This window comes from Motacilla alba, chromosome 2 (genome assembly GCF_015832195.1).
Source record: "Motacilla alba alba isolate MOTALB_02 chromosome 2, Motacilla_alba_V1.0_pri, whole genome shotgun sequence".
Taxonomy (NCBI): Eukaryota; Metazoa; Chordata; class Aves; order Passeriformes; family Motacillidae; genus Motacilla; species Motacilla alba.
This window is the reverse complement of record NC_052017.1, coordinates 29,948,689-29,967,439: the sequence shown is the minus strand read 5'-3', so window position 1 is coordinate 29,967,439 and position 18,751 is coordinate 29,948,689. Positions and strand designations below refer to the sequence as shown.

The 18,751-nt window shown below is 36.6% G+C and overlaps 1 protein-coding gene across 22 annotated transcripts in view; it reads right to left on the bottom strand.

Annotated features, from left to right (window-relative positions):
- The window catches only part of HDAC9 (histone deacetylase 9), a 459,669-nt gene that overhangs the window by 183,899 nt on the left and 257,019 nt on the right, over positions 1-18,751 (bottom strand). For 15 of the 22 annotated variants that reach the window (XR_005256087.1, XM_038129895.1, XM_038129893.1 and 12 more), the window contains 5 exons: positions 16,161-16,283; positions 14,538-14,585; positions 13,878-14,088; positions 13,246-13,463; positions 4,544-4,813 (listed from right to left, as the gene is read on the bottom strand). Coding sequence is in view for 21 of the 22 variants with exons in the window: in XM_038129895.1 (XP_037985823.1) it covers positions 4,544-4,813; positions 13,246-13,463; positions 13,878-14,088; positions 14,538-14,585; positions 16,161-16,283 (870 nt within the window). In the remaining variant the exon portion in view is untranslated. Of the gene's footprint in view, positions 1-3,544; positions 4,814-13,245; positions 13,464-13,877; positions 14,089-14,537; positions 14,586-16,160; positions 16,284-18,751 lie in introns of those variants that run through there. The other 7 variants (XM_038129898.1, XM_038129899.1, XM_038129900.1 and 4 more) reach the window with 3 other exon arrangements.

Below are 18,751 nucleotides of genomic sequence, written 5' to 3'. Positions count from 1 at the left end.
ATCAAAACAAGCAAGAGTGTGACATTCAAGCTCAGCAACTGGGGACCAGAAACTGGGACATGCCTTAAGGATGTACCTTCCCAGTCCAGTGTGTGTGTGTGAGTGAGGGCATGACTGAGGAACCTAGATTTTCCACTGGCTAGGCAGTTTCAGCTAATCCTATTTTTTACTTTTAAATCTTAATCTAAATTAACCAGAATTAGAGGAGGGAAAAAAAATAGCAAATGCAAAGCACAAAGCCTATCAAATAGGGCAGTAAAATTCCACAAAAATAGCTTGTATTATTCCTCTAGCCCAGAGAAGATAATTTCATCCAGGATGCTCTTCTTCTGTTTGCCTAACCAGTAATTCAGCAGATGGTGTTCTAAACTATGTTCTTCCACCGAGAAATGAGGTACAGAAGCTCCATTGCCACCCAGATGATGGGAACTGCATAAGGAAATCAGAAACTAAACAAATAAATGAAAATCAAACAAACATTTCTTAAGTGGATAAGTAGGACATGCTGCTAGCAGGACAGAATACAATAAGGAAATTAACTCGGCTTAGCTAATTTTGGCTGCAAATTGTGAAGTGTTCATAAGGGGGAGAAATAAGTAAACAATTTTAGATTGCTACTTGGGACTGATGTTAATAGATTTTTACCTCAGAATTCCAGTGAAGATAAAAACAGGGTATAGTTGGCTTAAGTAACATGGAGTAAGTCTTAGTGATCTTGATGACAATGAAGATGGAATGAAGGTAGTGCACATATGAATGGTGGTAGTGTCTGAAGTGCTCGTGCTTGGCTGAGGCATTCAGCTTTTAATCCTATTTTGTTAATGCCAGAAGATGACAAAAATACTAATGTTATAGTAGCTATAGTCCAGTAATATGTGTCTGAGTATATAAATATTATGATGGATTTTCCTTCATTTTTTAGCAATTACTTCTAAATTGTCACCTATCAGCTATACTGGCTATATTTTTTGGACAATGGGACAGAATAAACACATATGGTTAAAAAAAAAAAAGAGATGCCCAACATTCTGGGAAGAAAATAAGATATGTGAATTGTATTTTATTATGATTATTTTCTTCATTAAGGGTGCTTTGATGCATAGTAAATAATTCAGCAAAAAAATCTAGGTGCAGCCTCCAACACAGGAACGTTGTAAATTAAAAAAAATTTATAGCTGGTCTTCTAATTCTAGCACAGGTATTTAAACAAAAGGGCACTAAATAAAATCCCTGTTATGAAAGCATGATTTACTTAAAGACATACAATTCTAAATACACTATAAACAATAAGGCAAGAAGTATAATGTTAAATTGTTAATGCTTGTTTTAAGATTTCCTCAGCTAAAACTTATCTTTTATCTATTTTTGGGGGTTGTATTACTGATGAAACATTACGCTGCTGCTATAGCAGTGACAATAATTAAATTTGATTTACAGAACTATTTGTTATTACACACTTAGGTTGTTGAAATATAGATTTTATTTTAGTTAAAATTATACCAGAATCAAAGCTGCATAGAGCATTTGGAAATGAACTACAATGCAATAGTTTTCTAAACTCTTTTGGTAGTAATAACTCATGTACTGTAGCAACAGAGATTGTTATGCAGTACGAGCTCTCTCTCTGTAGATCCTAAGCAAAGTTCAGGAAATGTCACAAAGTTACATAACATCTTCATGGACGTTCTCTACAATGGGACTTCACTGTCTCATGCAGTTGCTTTTAAATCTGCCAAGTTCATGGATTCCCTCTCTCTCAGCTTATTTACAGGTGGGCTTTAGTTTTGCTAAGGTCTTCATGAACACCAAAGTGGTCAATACAAGCACATTTTCAGTTAAAGGGTCCAGGCAGGTTTTAAAAATGTCATGTAAATTATTACAGTTCATCTGAATTTTGGATAATGAGAAGCCGAAGAACTGGGATTCACTTTTACCTTTCCTGTATGGTATGATCACATGTTCAAGACAGATGCTGTGATGGGAAAATGAGCATGCATCAATACTATTCCACATTCACTAAAACTTATAATGGCTGATGTAGGATAAAACAAGAGACCAAAAAGAAAGACTTTGTGTAAGTATTGTAAGAATAGTGTAATAAAAAAACCTTGCTCCTGAAAGTTTAAATTGTTTTGACAATGTGTAGCAAACATATTTAAATGTACAAAGCAAAAACACCACTAAGTTACCAAATTTACACAAAGTCAAATATCTGGAAGGGGATCTTTTAAAAAAAAACTTTATTTGAGAAAGGAAAAGACTTATATCAGAAGGCAAAAAAAGGGAACATACAAACAGAATATATTTACAACACAAAACGAGATCACCTCTAAGGGTGTAAATTATAATAAATACAGTAGATTTAAAATGTAAAAGACAATAATCAATTAGAAATGTGGTTGTTTAAACCCAGTTTTCCTTTTCACTGGTTCCAGGTAGCTTCTCTTATTTTAATTTTATCCAAATTTGAAAGATTCTGAAATTAAAGTACACTAATGTATTGGGGTTTCTCACCTGAATGACATTATAAAAATATCTTCTGTCTTCTGTGAATACACGTCTTTCAAGTGATATTGTACAAAACTCTTCTCAATTGCAAATTTCTCCCCAAATGTATTTTAAAAGATGCACTATCCCTTTTTGATGAAACTGAAGTCAGATTTCAAAGAAAATGAAAAATACACAGAATGGGAAACACATATAATTTCACTTTTGTAGCCTTCACTTTTTGAATGTAAATGCAATTTTTTTCATCCAGGATGGAGAAAGATTTCTCTTCAAATATGAAGCCCACATAAAAATCACCTGCATTTTTCTCAATTAAATCTTTTTTTCTATCTATTGAGGACTTTTATGTTAAGAGCAACTATTTAGAAGTTTGTTTGGAGATCTTCTAGGAAAAAGGATAATGTATCTTTAGAAGATGCAACATTTTAGAAGAGATTGACTAGTATTAGAACATAATGTAAACAACACATGCTAATAACATATTTTAGAGCAATTTCTACATTTGGCAAAACAACTATCTCTTTTGAAACTGGATACTGCACCTTAAAATACCTCAGCTTTAGAAATATAAATATTTTTAATAGAAAAAAAAACCTGACAAGGAGTCCAGGTCAGTTTGGGATTATCCATATTAAAGGAGATCTTAATACAATGAATCTTTAACTAGCTTAACAAAAGTAAACCTATAAAACAAGGTAAACATATCAAAAGGGAATATGAAGGAAATGTTTCACTGGAAAGCTTCCTTAACAATTTCCCTACTCGCTTTGTTATTTTCTTTGACAATAAATCAATTCATAGAGTGCCTTTAAAAACAGAGGGAGCGCTGCCCCGTCCCCCCTGCCCCGCATTCCTCAGCACATGAATCACTTGGGCTTCCTGTTTCCATAAGGCATTTCCTGCCCCCCCCTCCCAAAATCACTTTTCTGCAGGAGAACAGCAGGGACCTGACAAAGTATCAACTTAAATAAACAGGGCCTTGCACTGCACCCAGCCTTGCTCTGCTGACTCTGAGGGATGGACGGGGATGCAGAGGGATGGACGGGGATGCAGCTCATGGGCTGCACACACGGCTGCGCCTTTCAACTCTGCCTAAAGCTCCCAGATAAGCTGAACCTGCCTTTTGCCAAGGTGGCATTTTATGTACAGTTGTTATTTTAGGATTTTTCCATGAGACTCCATTGTAAAGGCTATGAGATATTGTAAAAATTAGTCTTCATTTAAATAAAACAAACAAGTGATTGGGTATCAGATGATAACGATAGCAGTTCTGTGCTTGCCGTGCAATGTCCTAATAACTGACTGGAACCACCTAATGCTGCATTTTGCTTCTCATCAGTACTTGCATCTGCTGCATTTAAGGAAGTCTCCGTGGACATTATCATCAAATAAGACAGAATGAAAAATTAACCAAGCAGTGCAAAAAAGAAAACAATGCAATTTTAAAACAGTGCCTTGCCTTGCCTCTTTATAGCCACCTTGTACTTTTCTCAAAATTAACTTTATACACCAGCCTGAGACCACCAAGATAGCAGTCAGTACCTGTCTATGGGGAAAAGAATACCCTAACATTAACAGTGTTCAAGACTATAGTATGATACAATATATACAGACAGCTGAAAGCAGAAGTCAGAGGATTCAAAATCAGAAGAATGTTTCATCAATCAGGTCTGGAAACTAATTCCATCAATTGCTGATCTCAACAGGCTAGGTGACACGAGTTCTCTTTCACTAGGACTAAGCAATGTACGGTAATTCTGGGCTAATACAACATCTATCAGCTATTACTCAAAGATTTACGTAGCATAATTGATTGCAACAGATATTTTCTCAATTAGTGGCCATAAGGATGAGCTTCACTATGTTTTCAAGTGTACATACAACACTTCTGCATTTGTTAAATTTTTTGAACAGTAAATCAGGATTTGCTAGCTCAGTGAATCAAAACACAGTTGCTTATCAAAGCCTAGAAAACACGTGATGTTCAGATAATAACCTTAATTACAAATCCTGGAGCTAAATCTTTGCCTATTACCTGTTGCATAAAAGCAGCTTGCTCCCCAGATTCCATTTGCTGGGTTTGAACATCCTCATCACTGTCCAGTGGCTCCTCTTTGACTTTCACAGCCCCCACCTGCTGTCCTATTCTTTCATCCACACCAGCACTGCTGCTCTCAGCCCTAACGCTGGCACTGCTGGCGGGAGCTCGCTCTTCCTGCATCGAGTGATCTCCATGGAGCTCTTCTTCAGCTTCCTCCAGGTGACTGCCAGGCTGCTTAAGCTGCTCAATGGACTTAGAGAGCATCTGGAAAGAGAAGAGGAGAACAAGTACTGACTCCTTTCACTGACAGCTCACACCAAGAAGTGCTAGATCTGTATGGATGAAATTAAAGTGTCTACAGCAAACCCATGTAGCCATGCACCATCAAAACACTGATGTATCTGGAAAAAGCACAAAAGTCCCTAAGCTAAAGGCCACTTTTTATTCTGCAGCAGAAAATACTACGTTTATAGATAATGAAAAACTTAACACATCCGTTAGACTGTTACAGCTGGTAAACTAGAGAAATTAGTCTTCCTTAGTCTTTCTTCAAACATGAATGCAGAAATACCATCTTACAGTTAATTACCCACAACACAAAATAATAAAGGAACACAAAGATATAAGCAAACTAGTAATCTGGTTAATATTTTGTTATAGGCAAATTAGAGAATTTTCACACAAACATCTCTATCAATTAAAGGGTGAAGGCACTGAAATCCAACAAAGGAGAAGTGACAAAGAGCTGCTGTGAGTCTCCTATCCCATGGCACAAGGATACTCCAAGCATGTCTGTCCATGACTGGAAGGACTACAGCCTTTGTGGTGCACTGTACAGGTATCCCAGTCCCAGCAATGATGACATAACACAGCTCCCAAGGCAACACCAGCTCTAGACTTTTAACTGCTATTTTAAAGCTCTGTGGAAGTGCCGAATGCCTGAGTACTGCAATCATGTGCAGTTTGTGTTTTGATGTTTAAGACGAAGCCAATGCATTCCAAAATTCTCCAAATGTAGTCCAAAAACCTAAACTGAAAAAAATCCCCGCTTTGTTGAAAGAGCCAGAAATCAGACATGTGAGTAAGAAGTTGCAGGGTCCAGTGAGTAATTATCCTTTATTCAACTGGCCCACTCGATTTCAAGTAAATACTGTTCTGTATCATCTAAATCAAATATCTTGAGAGGGAAAAAAAACACCTTTTACCTTTACTCTTCCATACTTTCCTCTTCCCATGTGTCTCCCCTCAAACATCAATCATGTCTTTCAGACTGAGTTTTAGCTAGTGGTATATACTAAATTACTGAGTATATGAATGGCTGCAGGATGTCTGGTTTTGTCACAAACCATGGACAATACATTTTCATTCAGCTTGCTAGTGCATATAGAAAAATGCTGGGTTGTCATGTAGACTGTGCTCAAGAAGCTGCAGCTGGATTTAGAAAATCCAACGAAGTCAACAAGGAGAGTTAAAAGATCAATTTATACAGTTCCAATTGATGCTCTGATGCATATGCCTCACATCAGTGGAGAAACAAATTCCTCAGAGGAAGCCTGTCTGGCTATTGTCACAGCAAACATTCATTTTTGAGGTATAATCATAGTTTAATGGCTTACTCAAACAAAACAAATAAAAAATCCCTCTTCATTACTGTAGTAACTGGCAAATCACAATGTGAGTACCTGCATGCTGCAGGTGGCATGCCCTTACTGCTTCAACTAATGTGGAGAGTCTCCTTTCGTTACGCAGCATCTGAAAAATTTCTCAGATCAAACCTATAAATCTTTTCCAGTTGTTTCTCAGGGGATGACACTGACCAAGAAGGTACTAAAGCTAACTGCATGTAAACAGCTCAAGTACACTCCTTTCACTTATTATTATTATTATTATTATTATTATTATTATTATTATTATTATTATTATTATTATTATTATTATTATTACTATTATTACTATTACTATTACTATTATTATTATTGTTAATTAGTTAACTATTCGTGGGGAGCCTTCCCCACTCCTCAAGCAGGAAGAGAAAAGCAGGTAAGGCTGCATGGCTGGCTTCAAGTGAGCAAATACCAGCTGAAACATCTGTATGACAGATAATCATATAAACTACAAGAATCACTGAGGCTGATCCATCTGTAAACCATTCCCTGCACCAGTTACTTGAGACCAGGTGGGTTTTTCTGCAGGGAAAGCCAGGAGAAAATGAGTGTATGCCCACAGCAAAGTTAAAGACATATATTTAGCTCATTACTGCTCTTCCTTCTTTTATGCTTTTTTGCTTTTATGCCAGGCTCTTTCTTCTTTACACTGCTGAATGGCCACAGATTTGCTGCTGAGCTTTCTGACGCAGCACATGATGGACTGCAGTATAGACTCTATATATGGATCACCTTCAGACATTTCTTGCATGTAATCAGGGAAGAGAGCAAGCACACCTAAGGGGGCTGCAGAGACTTAGAATGGATTTTGTGCGCATTTCAATTTGCTGTGTTCCTCTTTTGGACTCTTCTCCCATGCTGTGGAACTCAGCAGGTGATTTGCTCCAGATTTCAGTGACAGGAGGAGATAAGCAAATTAAATTTTCTAAAACTCCGTGAAATTAAAGTCTTTATATATCTACTCAATAGAGTTTAAAAAGTGCATTTATATTACCTTCTTTACTACAAAATTTTATTAAAAACATCCTTTCTACTGTGATTTTAACTAAGCCTCAGGCAAGGGTCTATGAGGCATTACAGTCATGTCTTCTCATATGATGAAGCATGATCAAATTGCATGGATGGAATGGGGGGAGGACATGACCCAAAACCTGAAAATCCCTTCTACTGCTCAGACTGCTAAGCCACAGCTGACTGCTTTCTCTGTATCACCACAATGCTTTCATATTTGTTGAAGTTTTATTTAAAGACAGCTTGGCCCCATCCTATTCCAGTAATTATACCAGTAGCATTACTGGACACTTCTGAGTCAAAAACATCTCATTTTACATTATACCTTCTAGTACTTCCTATGGTATCTGGAAACATGTGAAGATAGCAGTTTAGAGTCAGTACTTCTACCTTCTCTATCTAAAGATGGGTTACACAGCAGGAAATGTTCCAAATGAAATGCTGCTCAGGTCCTTTCACTGCACAGCTGGATACTTCTGCTCACACTTAATGTTTAAACCTTTCACTTTAAGGTAAACCCCACTTTAAGGTGGTAACTGGGTTAACCCACTTACCCTTTTTTTTCTGACTTTATCTGTAGCTACATGAAGGGATTTCTCCTAATTTTAATGCATCTCTTTTTATTTTGAAAAAGTAATTGCTTAATCTGAGTTTTAGTGGGATTATATTTAAAAATAATAACAAAACCATAGTTTATTTCTCTAATAAATTAAGGGTTGCACATGTTGGTTATTATATTTTACCAGTATACTTTACCACTATCACCTATTCCAATTTAAGTGGTCACTAAAAAAAAGTCATCATGCTAATATAACCTATATATTTTTTGCTTTTATCTTCAGGAAATTAAACTGTAAGGGATATGCATGAGTCAAAGTAAATAGTATCAGCAGGAGAGGAAGTATTTACAGTTATCAACTCCATTGTATAACTGCAAGAGCCCAATAAAAGAAAAAGACATCAAACACATACTAACCTGCTTGGTTCTACAGAAAAATGGAAGACTAAATAATCTGGACACTGCAATAGACCACTTTATAGGTCTTTCAGCAGCAGATCCTGTCATTTTTCTCCATTGAAATGATATGCCCTTGTAAAATACAGTGCTTTGAATAAACATAAAGCTTTAAATGAATAATGCTTATGCATAAGCATAAGCTTTAAATAAATGGATTAATTGTTCATTTTAAATACATGACAGTCATTTCTAAGAGTTCATATATATTCTTACAGAACACTTTTTCCCCTTCTCCCCTATGGCAGTCAGATTACCAGCTATGTGTGTTGTATGCACATTGTTAGCTGCACTGAAACAACTTGGCACCTGCTTCCTCCTGTCTCTGTTACTCTGTCTCTGTAGTACCAATATTTCTAAGGGATGTGTTTATCTTTCAAAATCATTCTTCTGCATTATGGCTAAAAACATTAGCTCTCAATAAAGGAGAAAATGTTCTGGGCATTGTCGAGTTCCAAACAGACAACAGGTCCTTTTAGTTTTTTCCCAAATAATCCCCTGCTATTATCAATATTTGAAAGATTATCTCTCACGTGCAGAAGGTGCTAGTCAGATTTATTAGCTGCAAAGCCAAAACCTCAGAGTAATGTGTTTAATGAAGCTAGATTGATTTACTGCTGCTGAACCTGGTCTTCAACATTCCATTGAACATCATTCAGAGAAGTGAATGATTCATCTGGGATTAACTGTATCTTTTCAATATTACTACTGGCAATAAATAATGCTTCTATTTTTCCATCAAAATAAATTTCTCAATTATTTTTCATTTTTTATTAATGGATATTGGTAAACTGAGACTACCATCCAAGTACTAATGAATATTCACTTCCTATATATTTTTTTTTACCTCACAGGGATTCCTGGTCACCGATTCCCTATACAGGGAATGCTTTAAACCAACTGACATCCTAGAAAGAAAACTGAAATTCAGGGGTTTCTTAGATAAGCCTTAATATTATCCATATACCTTCCATACTTTAGAGCACATACCAAATGCCCCATTATTTTACCCTTTACTTCTCCAATACAGAGAATTTTACAATGGAAAACGAATTGCCAAAATGCTATGAATACACAACTTAAGAACACAAATAGGGTTCCTGCATTGCTCAAATAAAATCTTGGCCCCAGTGAAGACTTCAGCTTCAGTAAAGGCAGGCCTTATTCATCATACATGGCAAAAATGACTTCTAAAGACAGATGGCTTTGTTCGTGTACTCTTCACATTATGATTTCTGAGATTTTCTTGAACACAGACTCCTGCTAGGGGCTTCACATTTAGACTAGTTAAATCAAAATCCTCATTTTTTTCTGTAAGTGGCTGGGTCAAAGCTCTCTAGGTACAGACATACACAATAATATCAAGATTTTAATTTTTTTTTATTGTTGTAGTGGTCTTTTGGTATCCAATTGCACTAATTTTAACTGGGGGTTTTGGACTTTGGTCTCCCTTTATTGAGCAGAATGAAGATCTGCAATGGTGATCAAAGGGCGTTATGAGGAAATAAGCTGTCATTTGGACAGAAGTATATTAAAGCTGACAATGGCAAAGCTGGTCTTCCCTAAGACAAGCTGAGTTCAGGTTACTTCACATTCATTATTAATTCTGGGACAAGGGTTTTTGCCTACTTTTGGAAGAGATGTCAACATTTGCAGAATGTTTTCAGAAGGTCAGTGTACTAGATCCCACAGGTATAAATGTCAGACTTCAGTGGAGACATATACCATTTCCCACATCAAAAGCCAGGCATCTGACAGCTGACCAGAAATAATCCATAGGGGATCTCCTCTTTTCTAGTAAGGACAGAGGCACACCTTTTGGCAATAATTTGTTTCTTTTCAGAATGTAAATGATCCAGGGGAATCCTTTACCTCTGACCTGTGTTAGATTTTGCTTGTTATCACCTTCACAGCAGCACTGGCTTGCTGCTGAAGTGTATTGTTTCCTCACAAAAAAAAAAAAGGTTTGATTTTTTTTTTAATACAAGTTAAATAAAAGAACAATGGGGTGAGGAAAAGGAGGCTCTCTTCCTCTTTTTGTTGTTACACCTATAAGTCAGCCAAAGAGATCAGTCCAAAACCAGCTATCAGGGAGTGCTGACACATGCCCTGTCATCTTGGCTCAGGGCAAACACTCAAATTGTGGGTTCAGTTGAATACTAAAGACTTAAGTACTTGAAGACCTAAACATAAGAAATAAAATCTTAAGAGAAATAGAAAACAAAAAAGAAGACATTAATTTGCTCCAAGATCTTGGTCAATTAGCATTTCACAGTCTTAACAGTTTAAAATGGTTCTAGTCTTTTATTACCAAAACTTTCAGGGTCCTTGAGTATTCCTTATTAAATGAAACCTATGCATTTTCCATGACTGAAAAGGCAGGATCTATACCTTTGTGCAGATTTCATTATACAGCCCATGAATAGAAGAGTAAAGGACAAAAGAACAGGAAAAAACAAGTCCATGTGTTCACTTGATACCTGCCAAAACTTATCCTAAGAAATAAAATAGTCCCTCTCCTATCTGGTCTAGAATATCTACTGTTTAAAGTTTCAAATAACTATAACTCTGCTTTGCAGAGTTTGATTGTAAAGCTGTGCAAGTTATGTAATGAAAAAATAACTTCAACTGTGAACAGAGGCAGGTTTTAAGACTGAACAAAATATATTCTACCACTCTAGCAGGGTTCAAAAACCTCATGTAGTCACAGGAGTTCAATCTGAACTTTCAGCTAAAAGGTTGAAGAAGACACCATTAAATTCACAATTTAAAAGCTACTCCATTATTTGATCTATTTTTTCTCTCTCTTGTCCATTGGCTACCCTTAAATTCCAGTTTATAAAAATCAGGTTCTGCAAGTACAGAAGGAAGCCCCCTGGATTTCTGTGTCCTTGTAGAGGACAGACACATGGTTAGAGCACTGACATTTTTCAGTACTGTTCTTCAAAACTGTTCTTCGGAGCATGGAGAAGAATCTAGATGCTGCAAACTTTAAAGTCTGATAAAACACATGCATCCTCAGAAAACCTACTGCTTCTCTGGCTGCAACATGATCTCATTCCTCTCAGGCACTTGCTGCTCTGAGGAGTTACTGTGCTCCTGAAGAAGTCTGGTTGCTCTGAGAGTAGGAGTAAAGGAGACCGAGAAGCTCTTGGGGCAAAAGTAGGTTATGGAGGTTCAAGGCAGAGAGAGGCCCCAGGATAGGGCCACTCTCTGCATATGTATATGGACTGTACTGTACAGAATAAAAGCTAGATTCACCAGTTTTGTGTCTTCATCACAAAGAACCATGTGAGAATGAAGGCATATTTCAAGTATGAGAGGGAATTATCCTCATTAGCGTGTATTTTCACTGTAGTTCAACTGAAAAAAAAAAATACTGAAACAAGCATTATCATGAACCAACTTCAACCTTTTTCCTTCCTTATCCCATCTATCTCTGGTAAGATGCAGTGCATTCCTAGTCCTACGTGACTAGAAATATATGGTTATGTGCCTCAACTTTCATTTTTACGCTGGGGACAAATGCTCATAATGCCACATCACATACCCCCAGATGCTATGGTAGAATTTATATCAATAACCATATTATCTAAGAAAAACACGTCAGTGGGGTTCTTTGCTTTGTGAGGAATGCACGAATTGATGGGTTTGTAGTACAAAGACTCAGTACTTTAGCAGTTAAAAAGTCTTTTTAGACAATTGAGGGAAGGTGAAATATTTTCAAAACCTGAGGCTACGAGATATACATATGCCATCTTGATTAAACATATGGAATGCATACTCAAAGAAAAGCCAACTGGAGTCCTAGTTGAGTAATCAAAACACCCAAGCTGAGAGGGGTTAACATGCAAGGATCAGCTCTGAACTTTGAAGTTTTCTGGTCTTCATTTTTCCTAATTAAGACAAGATTTAATAACCGAACCACTGTACAAAGTATGTACTTAAACTCTAGGTTTGTTTCTAATTTTGTTGGGAATTCTTAGTAGATTCCAAAGAATCAGTAACCCCTGGGAAATTCACCCAGTAAGTAAGGTGGACTGATTTTTTTTTCCTTAGGTACAAGAACTGAATGTACACTTTTCATCTTTTCTTCTTTGACATTGCCTATTATATATAGTTATTGAGTAACACTAAAACAAAAGAAGACAACTAAAGATATGTAATTAAATCTTTGTAATACTAGTGGAGCTTCAGCAAACAACTTGTGGAAAGCTGTGTACTAAGTGCAGAAAAATATTCTCCAAATAAAAACATTCAATTACTTGCATATCTTAATTTCAGAGCAGGTAGCAATTTCATTTTGTTGTAGAATTATTGCTTCCTGATAAATCTATTTAGAATCTGTTGCCCTTCGTTTATTAATGGATGGTCCCTTTTCTTCTTTCCCTTGCTCCTGCTCAGAATAAGGTGTTACTGTACAGGCAATCTTGTACTACACGATTCAACTCTGGGTCACATACCAGCAACAGAACATTTTTCTCTTTCTCCTTATATGGTCATTTTATATCATCATATAGGTAAAAAACTTTCATGTTACTCACAGAGAAAAGTCAGTTTGGTAAATACTGATTAAAAATTTCTCCAGATGTTTAGTAAGCTTCATATATAAACCCATCAATTTAAAAAGTTCATTCAAATGAGTTATCTATTTATGCAACATTCTAGTCCACAATAAGAAAAGTTTTAATACAATTTAAAAGCAGCAAGTGGACTCATTGCAGCAGTTCAGAAGTACACATCAATTTTTAAGACATAATTTACCATTCAACAGGAAAACACCTGTCAGGTACAACTGTAAGCAACTCCATTTTGTTGAATTGTAGCCTATTTCAGAACCTTAAAATTAAGATCCATGCAAATGAATACATCAACTATGCATAAACAAAAAAGATACTCCTGCAAGAACCTCTCTCTTGTCCATGATGACATGGCCCCAATAACTAATCTTTGTTCTTAGTTTTCATCTTTAAATTTATTGGAAATTCTTTACTTTGGGAACTCACCTTATTCATGTGGATCTGCTGCTGGTACTGTTTCTGCTTCTCCAAAAATTGCTGATGCTGCTGCTGGATGACCAGCTGGGCCAAAGTACTCTGAGGAAGAGGAGCAGACTGGGTTCTGTTCAGTGGCCTGTGACGAGGCAGTTTGTGGGCAGCTCTTATGCCAGGTGAGACTCTCTCCTTTGCTGCTAAAGGAGACTGTGGATGAAGAGGAACTGCTCCTGCAAAACAGGGACATTTCACTCCCCTGTGAAAAACAACCAGCTAATAGTTCTAACAGGAAAGAAAGCTTTCAGTAAGAAGAGGGGTGTATATTGCAGAACTCTGCATCTGCACTGATGCAGTGGGACATGTATCACGTGCCTCACCATGCTGGGAAGTTCAGCTGCTACAAAAGAATGTGATGAAGTAATCATGTTCTCTTTTCTGTAATCATTGAATTCTTTCACCACATAACAGACTGTAACAGAATCACTAAAAGGGACAACGAAGATGCTCTCCTTTTTAATTCCACCCTTCCAGTTTTCCCAAGGGTTAGGATGTGTGGTATCTGTATTACCACATTTAGTTTAAACTGAACACAAATGTCATTAAAAACATCTTAAAATAAGTATTGCTGGAGCTTTGATCATTACCAGTCACAAGAAGTTTTTGCTGTCTCATTTGTTCTTTCAGTAACAGATGCTGCAAGAGAGCTTGGTGGCTGCTGTTTGGCTTTCCCTCCAAAGCAATGTGAGGATGAGTTGTTGATGGGGGAATATTTCCCCCATACTGTCCAGCCAAGGCCACTCCTTGTCTAAGTGGCGGGGTCTCCCCCTTCTGCTTTTCTTTGAATGACGACGAAGCCTGTCAAAGAACAACAGCGTTGTTAACTGCTTTCCAGAGAAGTAAGTGGCCATTTATACCTCTGCTTGAGGTATAAATGCTTAGATGGTCTTATGTCTTCATGAACACTCACAGAAGAAAAGGTTAACATCCCTATCTTATACTTTGACCATGAGATGAAAAGGAAGAACATGCCAGTTAAATGTAACGCTGTGAGAAACTGACTACTGAAACCAGTTGAAAAAAAACCAGCAATAAAAGCCAAAGCATAAGGAATTACCAGTTAGAACATTGTTAATGCAAGGACGGGACCTATCCTCAAAATTCCTAAAGACCTTTGCACAGCCTCCTGCACAGGAAACTAGAGGATCAGAGGAAATAGTTTGCATTGCGTTTGAAATAGGCAAGGCTTGGTTTTTCACATAACTTTCCATCACACAGCAAGCCAATCAGCAAAACAAAATAGTTACCTGTAGTAGTGGGAAGCTATTACTTTTCCTGGAGCGCTCCCTGACTCCCTGAAGGACAGCACAAATGTAAATTTTACCCTTTGCAAAGCAAACTTGTACAGTTAAACTCTCGTCTACAGAATCATCAAGAGCTGTTTTATGTGTGTGGCATTTTTAAGTGCCTTATAAATTGCACAGTTATTGATTTAAAGCTTTTGGAAGTTTTGGCCCTTCATCATTGCAAATGTACTTTATATTACTTTGTTCTTTGCCTATTAAAAAAAAAAAATCTTCAAACAGTAGTTCAAGCAGAGTAACAATTCCTACAGCAAGAATAATAACCTAAGAGAAATGTGCACGTTGAAGCTTGCAGATAACCACTTATGGTAAATCATAGTCAAAACAGTGTCTCTGATAATATGAATTCCATTAAATTTTAAAATAAAGTTTTCACCAATTTTTTTTTTTTTTGGTGCATGCTTACTTCACACTGCTATCACACTCCCCTGAAAAACAAACACCAAAGTAAGCTTTACATTCAATTTGCAACTGCCTGTTCTAGTAACAGAAATAAACATTACTTATATAAATCAATCCCTTTGTGTTTTCTAATGCCAAAAGTAATATTTGGTGCTAGTTGGCCACATCAAAAGCTTGTAAGATTTGAGTGAGCAAATGAAACATATTTTCATTTCTTTTTAATGTTATAAATTTACTTTGAAGCTAGTTGAAGCTAGTTATATTTTTCTGAAATAGCTAAGAAATTTTTGATGATATCCTCTGAGAAAGTAAGCACTACTTTTCATGATGTTCAATTTTTCCATCCTTCAAAAAAAAAAATTTGCTAATACTTCTAGAGAACTGATTTCAGGCTTACATAATTTTCTTTGCAAGGTTCCGTACCTGATGTTAAAATGTTAGATTGCAGCAAGGTATTACTGCTAAGAACAGTAAATGTATTGAAAAAGCCATAAAATAACATGGAATTTTGACTTGAAACTACCTTTAGCACTGGAATTAAGTAGCATTATTACAAACCATTGTGGATGGTATAGATTTAATACTTTTATTACCTCCACTGAAACTTGTCCTTACAATCCCTAATGTCTTCATAGAAATTACCAACTCCCACACTATTGTATAGAACCCACCACATATCAGCATTTTTACTTTGTTGTTGTTGTTGGAAAGCAAGTAAATTTTGACCTGCTGTAAATTTTGAAAGTAGCAAAATTTTTGGGTATTTTACTGAGCTAGAGGAATACTACATTCTTCTCCTACAATGTTCAAGCTCAGTTTAAGTCATTACTGGAATCTCATTAAAAAGTTACAGGTAGAAATTATCATATAATTTAAACTTTTATACTAAATAATCTCCTCATACACTTCTTTCCACATCTGAAATCTGTTATCTGGCATAAATGCAATGCATGTGGCCTGTACTTAGCTAAGATCCACACTGGAACTTGTTTATTTGAGATCAAGAATGAATATTGCTTTCAAGTTGTGCCCAATGCATACAGAGGTCTGGTTCCTACTCTGAATTGCTTGTGTTCCAAAATGCTAAAAGTATAACGAGAACAATCAGAAAGTAGGTTTTCTGGAAGCAAACGTATGCAGGAAGGCTTGAGACTGGTCACTTACACTGATTTGAGGTTGTATTGCTGGAAGTCCCAAGGTAATGTTGGGCAGAGAAGGGGATGTGTACAGACTCAGCAAGTTCACTGATTCATCCTGTATCAAAAGGCGCTGCTGGGAAACCAGGTGCTGGAATAAAGGGCAAAACCAATGAAAGGTAATCTCCAAGCTTTTTATTGGTTATTTTATGCTTTTATCCTGATACACAGAGAGCCAATTATGTGCCAGTCATTGGTTTGCAACCCAACGGAGTTCCAGATACAGAAAATTACCGTCTCTGTGAAAACACTGTTGATAGTTCTTTTCTTAGGAAAACAACTCATATGTATTTGGGATTATTCCTTGGTTAGTAAATCAAATTTACATGGAAAGATGAAATCTTGAGGATTCCTAGATCATCTTATCAACTTCTCATGAAGTCAACATCAGTTCTTCTCATCAACTGGACAGTCACTCCAACAAACTCAGTGGGAATTTATTCAGTGAATTCAAGATTATATCCAGCTGAATCACAAATATGGATGTACTAAACCTTCATCACAGTTGTTATGACTTTAGCTGTAAGGTACGAAATGTGGTTTTTAACTAGTCCATGTCTTTTGTTAGCCAGATTATGATATGGCTATGTTTCAGGCACATTATTTACTTCCATTAACATGGAAATTATGCATAGAAAGCAAAGCATCTACCATTTAAAATAATACTCTCTCTCTCTCTCTCTTCTCTGTCTGCATATATACAAAACCAGCATCCTGTCATTCTTTGATAATGGGATACCCCTCACAGCTTTCCTAATCTGTTCAAGTTAAAATTTTTAACACTTCTTTTAAAGACTTGTGGTATAGTTTTCAAGGACATGGAACTGCTGATATATTTTAAATTACTATAAAATAAAACCAGACATTCTACAAAGATCACCCTTTTTATTTCCATAGAATAATTGGGAAGAAACATAAAAAGATTACCATATCAGGAATCTTTTTGAAGCCTTTGCCTTTCTGCTTGAACAGTGATATTTTTCAACATGTGGTCTAGTATAGTTGCTTGAATTATATTTTCTGTTTAACTCTTGCTTCCCTCCCAGAACTTTGACTCAATAAGAGCTACAAAGGTCTTATTAGACTTAGGAACTCTGGCATGATATGGTCCCCAAGGGAACAACATCCTTGAAAAAGAATACCCTGTGTAACAGTATGACACAGTGACTGCTTTCTTCCCAAACAAAAAGCATATGGGACTCCAATAATAGACCACCTCCAAGAGGGATACTGCACACTCGGGCTTTGACTAAAGTAAATATAATAACTTGTCAAGCATGTTGTGGGGAGCAGTAGATTTTCCCCCAGACAAACCTGGAATATCAATTAACTCTGTAAAATACTTTGTGCTAATACAATGCAACTTCAGACCATCAGTGAAAAGTGGTTAAGCACAAAAACACAGGATGTTATTCCAAAACATAACCTTCCTCATACAGTTTGTTTGGAGATACGACCTATCACTGAGACAATAACAGTAGAAGTCTATCCCTGTAATTTTCTTTTGGTACCTAGGGAATGTCAACAGATAGCACAGGAAACAAAGAAGCTCCACTTGTATATTACATTAATTCCTGGCTAACAGTGTCTTGCCTTGATAACAGCCACCTCTGACCATGAATAAATCCAAGTATGGATTTAGTATCAAAACTGTGGAAATATTATGGAGGGAGTCTACAAATATTTAAATGAAAAAGGATACTTTAATGTGCCTCATGGAATATAATCAAATTTGTAGCAACTGCATCATCGATACAAAGCCACTTGAAAGATTTATGTTTAATATTGGTTTTTGGTATGCCACTATTACCTTCCAAGAGCTGAATTAATAAAAATAACAGTGGCAGAGTACAGCCTGAGTATAGCAGTAAAACATCGCGAAGGTCAGGCATGATTGTTTGACCAGGCAGAAGCAGTGATGTTATTTACCAACAGTTTAATGTTGAAAATGGGAGTTTATTACTAAAAACATCTTACTTTAATTTCTAATACTGATAATAACCTGTAATTTTCCTTTGGGTAAGTGATTGATTTGTAAAAATTTTTTCAGGTAATATTATCCTAAGCATCAGTTTAACCTCATCTCTCAAAATAAATGTAGTAGCCCACCTGCACCTGCAGATTAGGGTCCTCTGTGCATCACAGAATCCCAGAATGGGTAAGGTTCAAAGGGACCACTGGATGTCATCTAATCCAACCACCCTGTTCAAGCAGGGTCTCCCAGAGGCAGAAATTTGTGATCCCAGCTGCAGCTTTTCTTTTTACACAGTCAACAAACACCTTTGCAATGGTGGCACATGCAGGAGTTGCCAAGAGAGTAATTTGGCAGCACAACGGCTAAGCCATGTCCTCATCCTACATGCAGACATGGTGGTTTGGACTGGCACCTAAATCATCCCAAAGAAAAACATGCCCTACTTGCTCCTCCATGTACCCACTCCTTGGGTCCACAGATCCTGCTTACTGATGCTTAAAATAGCCTGTCAACAGAGTTATCCTCTTTCTTAAAATAGAGTACAAGAACTCAGTGTAACAGAGCATGATGATCAACAAGTAACC